The sequence below is a fragment of the Nesoenas mayeri genome, assembly GCF_963082525.1.
Source record: "Nesoenas mayeri genome assembly, chromosome: 9".
Classification (NCBI taxonomy): domain Eukaryota; kingdom Metazoa; phylum Chordata; class Aves; order Columbiformes; family Columbidae; genus Nesoenas; species Nesoenas mayeri.
Genome location: NC_137557.1, coordinates 10,321,581 through 10,328,711, shown reverse-complemented (window position 1 = coordinate 10,328,711; position 7,131 = coordinate 10,321,581). Strand labels below are relative to the sequence as shown.

General features: G+C 42.6%; 1 protein-coding gene across 3 annotated transcripts in view; it reads right to left on the bottom strand.

The window, feature by feature from the left end:
• Window positions 1-113: 113 nt before the first annotated feature.
• GNB4 (G protein subunit beta 4) overlaps window positions 114-7,131 on the bottom strand; it is a 34,257-nt gene continuing 27,239 nt past the window's right edge. For all 3 annotated transcript variants that reach the window (XM_080349319.1, XM_080349320.1, XM_080349321.1), the window contains 2 exons: window positions 6,285-6,501; window positions 114-5,064 (listed from right to left, as the gene is read on the bottom strand). In XM_080349319.1, coding sequence (XP_080205445.1) covers window positions 4,958-5,064; window positions 6,285-6,501 — 324 coding nt within the window. In that variant the 3' untranslated portion in view covers window positions 114-4,957. The remainder of the gene's footprint in view (window positions 5,065-6,284; window positions 6,502-7,131) is intronic.

Sequence of the window (7,131 nt, the reverse complement as noted above, 5' to 3'; positions counted from 1 at the left end):
AGTGTTGAGGGCAGGGCTGGGCTGTCACCGTTCCAGGACACACACAGTCCCCATCCCTGGGGCCACTCGTCATTACAGCTGGAATAAAACACTCCAAGTGACAGAGTCTGGTTAAAAGCACTTGTTTATTGGTTACAATATCAACTCATGGCAACATCTTTCACTGAGCCACTGTACAAATACAAAGGAAAAGATCCATCGTGGAAAAAAAAAGCTATAAACAGAGTTCATAGCAAGTGATATTTTTTTTTCACAGGGAAGTCTTTTTACAACAGCACTGTTAAAGAACAAATGGCACGAGTCCCTGGTTTTTTTAATAGCTTAAATAAAAGCTTTAAGACTGTTTCTGAATACATACACAATCCAAAGGCAGTGCAGAATCACTTCATAATTGGTAACGTTACCAAAGTTTTCCAAAGTAGTCAGCAACAAGTAAAAAAAACCCATAAAACAAACCTAGCTGATGAGAAATGCTGGAAACTGAAGGCAAATTAACATCAAGCATGTTTAGAAGCGTTTTGTTTTGGACTCCTTTGGATGTCATATGTACTACAAGTGTTCAGATGCTTTCATTTTTTAAAAAAAAGGAGAAAAACACAAATAGAGCACCATTGTGTAAGTAAAACAAAGGCTTGAAATATCTAAGACTATTCCACCGAAGTCCATATTAGTTAAAACCTAAACATACTGTGTGGTATAAGAATGTCAGGCACATGTAATCTGTTATCAGTTATATCAATTAGTAACACTGTTCACACATTTACCATAACAACACTGCATTAACATTCTGCATGTATTTTACATAACCAGCAATTGGATAAAAAGGCTTGTGGTGCCTCTGAAGTGTAGGAAGTCGTTTCCCAGCATGCACGCCAGATTATACAAAGTGCACCATCAACCCATGCTTAATTACTTGTACAGGAAATGCTATCTCAAAAATCAGTCATTCTGCTACACAACCATTTATACCAACTAGTTGAATTAGCCAATACTCTCACCAACATCTCAAAGCACAGCACTAAACCTAGTGGAGGTGACAGTGTCCTCGAGGAGGAACAACTAAGCACTCTTGGAATGTTTGCACAATGTTTTCATTCCACCTTAAAGTAATGTGAACTTCATTGTGGGACAAGCGGTTACACTAACTGAATTAAACTATTTCCAACCCATGCATTACAGTAAGCACACTAGGACCAGCTCTTACATCAATTCAGCTTCGCCAAGTCAAGGTCAGGCCCTCTCCTCGGGTGGGGAAAAGCCTATTTAATCCACGTTCCACTTCCAATTGTATGTATTGTTATCAATACCTTGAATGGTCAGGTCTGCCAGATACCACAATGTATCTGCACTTTAGCAAGGCAGAGGGCAGCGATGTGCGCAAGAAAAAAGGTCTGGAGACAGATGGAAACAGGCCCACGTGACTGGAGTTACCGAGTACACATCCGTGAGATGCCACCGAAAAGCTTTTTGCGGCTTCCAGAATCTCAACCAATATCTCTACCAACAAATGGATGTCCAGGTGTACACAGGATTGTTCCAAGCTGGGCACTCGCCTGGTCAGTATTCTCTACCGCTAAGTTAGATCAACATTAGAAAATGCTGACAAAACTGTACCTGAATAAAATAACTCTTGTTACAGCACATAGTTCCACTTCCCAAGCCATAACCCATTAGGTTTTTGGAAGAGAGGCTGGGAAAGAGTTACCTTGGCACCGTTTTGGCACGATGTTCTTAGTTACCCTTTTGCTGTAATTACACCAGTTATTTGACATTCACATAATGATGCAGTTTGGCAAGGAACTTTTCAAGACAGGTTAAGCTGCACCCACGAGTGCTGCAGAATCTGCTGTGTAAGCGCAGGTGCTGTCATGGCACGGTCAGCAATCAGCCCAGCTGCACACCGGGGCCTACACCGAACTACAGGCACATACTGTTCTCTGGGCATTAAACCTTTTAAGTAAAACCTGTGAAGGGTCCTTTTATTACCTTCCTCATATTAGGAGGAAGTTTGAGCTTTTACCATGAAAATCGCAACCATTTTAGTAAGGGCATCAATAGTGAAAGGTCACTTATAGCCGTTTAAAAAAGGAAATGCCGCAGCCTGTGCGAGTTCATTATTTGGCCTCATACAATAACAATGTGTTACATAAAATCTGTAGGCTCTAAAAAACAAACCAAAACAACTCTGAACTACATCCAGGACAACAATTAAGCCAGCAAACGTCACCTTGGCAGCATCTACCACAGGCTGGCTCTAAGTTCCCAAGAAGCGTCAGGTCCTGTTTTCCGGGTGTTGCTCGGGGTTCTTCCAGGTTCCCTTGTACATCGACACCCGAGGAGCCGCCTCAGGACCTGCAGCTACAGACACCGGTCACCCCCCAGCAAAACCCAGCAGATATTTGTACGATGCTTTTGGAAACCTCAGCAGCAAGTAGTTCACATTCCTTATTATTTCTTTTAAAAGCAGCTGAATCCAACAGACAATTGCCCATCAAGCAATAATAGTGGAATTATTTGCAGTGATACCTGTATGAGTGCCATTACCACCTTTACCATCTACCTGAACTTTTAAGAAAAGTTATTTATATACATTTGTAAAATTGTTTTTTGGAGTTTTGCAAGTAGAAACTAGTTTTAATACCAGAATGTAAAAATGGCACCCGTCCTTGCAACGGTGTTGACCAGCAAATTGGTTCAAAACACACTTCTATGGAAAAGAGATTTTTAGAAAAAGAATATTTTCTTAAAATTCCATAGTAACAAATTTCCAGAATGATTCACTCAAGGCAGCTGTGAGTTAAAAAACTTAATCAAGTGTACCACTGAAAAATAAACCAGGTCTGCAAGATCCCAAAGAGCTGCTCACTCCAGAGAGTAACAAGAATTCCATCATAGTTCTGTTAGCACAGACAGATCACAGCGCAAAACGCTGAGGGATTCCTGTGCCATACACCGCAGTGTGATTGTGGTCCTGCAGCACAGTCTGCTGGCCGTACACGTGCACCGCTCCAGCACAAGATGCGCCTTTTTCTTGTTTAAAAAGTGAATTTACTGTGATTGACTGGTACATTTATTGGCACCTTCACCATTATAGACATGGCAAGTTTACAGGCACAGTCTGGAAGTACTGAAATTTAGGATTACAAATGTCAGAAATTGGATGAATCGCCATCTCAGCCACCAATCTGGTTTGATATATGACACGATACCGGGCACTTACATTTACTACCTGACCCCGAGATACCCAGACTCCCCATAACTTCAGATGAAGGCAGACTAACATTATCTTCCAACCTGATGATTTAGAACTCACAGATCTTTAAAATAAGTCACTTAAGAGAAGCCAATAGACTTAATTTCCCTTTCCAAAACCACAGACGTTTAGATTCCCAAGAGAACATCCATTGCAAGCGCTGCCAGGCACCAAGAAGTTCAGCCCCCTTCCTGGGTAGTTTCAAATGGGCATCAGTCACTTGGTTGTCCTTTATCTACACTCAAATGTACTTAATCAGAAACCACATTTTATAAGCAACTGACATCAAAATTCAGAATAAAATCAAGACCAGGAGAGGAAATGGCTTATTTACAGCAGCAGAGCTGCAGAACAATTAGCATCTAATTAATAAGCCACCATGGTCCAGACCTCTGTGACCACAGGAGAACAGGCAAATCACTAGGTTTATAGTCCGAAGTTTTAAAGAGTCCCACAGGTAAAAGTAAGGTTATTTGGTTCGTTTTAAGCTACACAATTCCTTTTTATAATTCACACTGCACAGAACTGACAAGAAGCGTTTTTGGTTGTGGTACGCTTTGGCAACCCCCTCATTCCGAGAGGAGTTATGGGTTACTTAACTGCACATTGAAATCTTCTTTAAGAATCTAAGCAAAGTCCTCCCGAATGCCTCAGCTGATTGTGGTAACGGAGCAAGCTTTGCAAACCCACTGCTTTCCGCACACCGAGCATCGCGCCTGATCATTCTGTTAGTGCAAATCAGCGGAGTTTGTGATGGGCCAGAACTGCCTCGTGTGGCTGGAGCTGAATGGTCAGAAGGAAAAGCACTCGGCCACTTACCGACAGCAAGGCGGGTCACTCGGCTCCCGCACCCAGGGACCGCGTGGGATAACTGATGCGAGAAGCTGCAGTAAGGAAGCTAATACTTCTAAAACCCTATTTTTTACCTTTTTTTTTAAATTATTTTTGCTGTTGTTGCAAATCTGCCCGGCATTAACTCCTTGGTGTTTGGAGGCCATGATTGCCAATGGATGAACCAGGAACCACTGGCTTAAAGGAAGAACCCCCACGATTAAAAACAGGCAAGCAGGTCAAGGAGTGAGTGAATAAGGCGGTGGGTATCAACTGGGAGTCTCCAGGGCCTTTAAAAAAATCTCAAATGCCTTCCATTATAAAAACACATACATACCATTGGCTTCACTTTATCTACAGTAAATTCACAAAAACATTTAAAACAGCAATCTAGTTCGTCCACTACAAAACTCAGAAGTGACATCTCAGGTTAAAAGCAAAGCTATAAATGTAGTTCCTTAAAAAATGCAAACATATTTCTTTACATACAGACAAATGTTACATGATTGGCTGCTATAATGTGTATATTCTGTTATGTACAAAAAAAAGTACAGGATTAGCAGACTGAGCACAAGCAAAAACCCTTCAAGGACAATCTAACCAAACCACCAAAAACAAAAAGACTGGCTCTTAGTTTGTCGGTCACCATGATTATGTGTGCTGGCCCCTTTTAAAAAGTCAGTGATTTCTTCCCCCCTCCCCTATTTCTTCACTTGATTTTTTTCTAGTTTACAGAAAGCCTCTTTGTGTAATAATCAGTGAATAGAAAAACTTCACCTGCAAATACAAGGTAGAAATGTTATTTCACAGCTATAGGCTGCAGCATTGATCTCTCCAGGTCTCAAATGGAGAATGTACATGTTTGGCTCCCAGTTAATTCCAGATTCTGAGAAAACTGTCCCAAGACCCTGTAGCTACAGCCATGCCGTCATCAGTAACACCTAGACAGCTGACACGGTTGTCATGGCCAGCAAGGACACCTGGAAAAGAAGAAGCAATGAAAGTCAGTATTGATAGGAGGTCAAGGACTTCAGCTGTTACTCTGCTCTCCCAGGTAAGTCTTCAAAATCGCTAAAAAAAGATGTAATGCAAGGTCTCGTCACCCTCTTTGTCTTTACCCTGAAGAACTATATACATCACAACAGCCAAACCAATGAAACTCAACAATGAGGTTTTTAAAAATTATGTGCACACGATATCTTCCATTTTTCTCTCTGCCCTTACTACTTTTCCTTCTTTCTGCCCCAAAACCTCCTCATCCCTACTCAGGCTCTCTGCTGTTTTGTCCCTGTTCTCGGCAATGCTGTCCACAATTTCAGCCATCAAGTACTTCCAAAATCAAACGTGATGTCTTCTGACAATGCCCTGGATACAGGAACTACCTGGAGTTTCTCATGTTCTACAAACACGGAGGATTAAAAACTCGCCATATGTTGTGTCAGGGTCCCAGGACAGGGCCCCCGTACTCTGCCTTTCCCCGCTTTGTTTTTGCTCTCCTTCCAGCCCTCCTTGCGCTCGCCCGCTCTCCCAAGGTACCGCAGCCAGGTCTGGTCAAACTCAGCCTGTCCGTGTCCCGTAAGGAGAAGGGGATATTTTCAGCCTGAACAGCAGAGTCAAGGTTCAGAACCGAACCAGGCCCCATCACGTGAATTACTGTACAAAGCGAGACAGATGTAGCTATGCCATAAACACGCTGTGTATATCCTGAGAGAAGTAGCTAATTTAAGGACTAAAAGTGTCCACTTCCCCTCTCGCCCAAAGCAAAACCACTACTGTATTCTGAATCACTTCCACTGATGGGTGCAAAAGTCAATGCAAATGTATAATTTTGTATTACTTAATTTCAAACATTTCAGTGAAATATATTTTCTGCAGACGTAATGTAATTTTGGAGGCTGTTGCTCAGCCTCACGAGGTGGCATCTTCCAGCACACAAATAATGGTCAATACCCAAAACCAGGAGTATTTCACTTACTCCACACACCATCTAGATGAAATTGTGCTGCAGGGCAGCGACTGGAAGACATAACCAAATGCAAAAAAAATAAAAGGATGCCATTCCAAAAGAAAAAAGTGCTAAGATGAAGCAAGCAGGTTCCAGAACATCAGCAGCAGCGCTGGCAGTCATCTGCCTCTGCATTTTGCACTAATTTCTGCCAAGAAAAAGGGAAACTTGAGCTCATTGCAGTGATGTACTCACCTGCTCTCTCCCCCTTCAGAGTGTCCCACACGTTGCAGTTGAAGTCATCATAACCTGCTAGCAAGAGGCGGCCGCTTTTGGAGAAGGCTACAGAAGTGATCCCGCAGATGATGTTGTCGTGCGAATACATCATTAATTCTTGGTCTGCGCGCAGGTCGAAGAGTCGGCAAGTGGCATCATCAGATCCAGTGGCGAATGCATGTCCATTAGGGAAAAACTGAAAGTTTTAATTAAGAGACAGGAGTTTGACACCAGAAGAATGTATTGTTTTCGAAATAATGCATGAACATCACAGGATTCTTTCACCAGGATGACCAGATAAAAGCAGAATCATTTATTTTTTTAAAAAACTGCATATACACACCTATGCGATGGAACACTCCTTGACTTGTACCAGCAACACCTGACTGACTGGAGTTGTCCCCAGACAGCTCCTGCACTCGGTGTCACAAGAGTCAGAGCGGATGCAGCTCCCTCCTACCAAATGAACACCCAGGGTTGTGTGTCCTGGCCAAGGGCCGGAGGAGCCGGGGACGCAGAAACACGACGCCCCAGCCTGAGCTGCTCAGCCGGGGCGGCTCAGCTGAGACACACCATTGCAAGCAAGCAATTCCATTTCCAAAACAATCTACTCCAAATCAGAGTCATTCTTGCAACAGCCATATTGATTGAAATGGGAATGAAAAGAACTCGACACATCTCGGGATTCAGGTCTAAGTATAGGAACTGCATTTTTCTACTCGTCATGCCTTTGGTATTTTCTCAGCCTTAATAATTTGTCATGTTTATCAAAAACAGATGCAGCTTAGATTTAGATTTCATTCCCTTTTTATCAGAGCTTGTATCT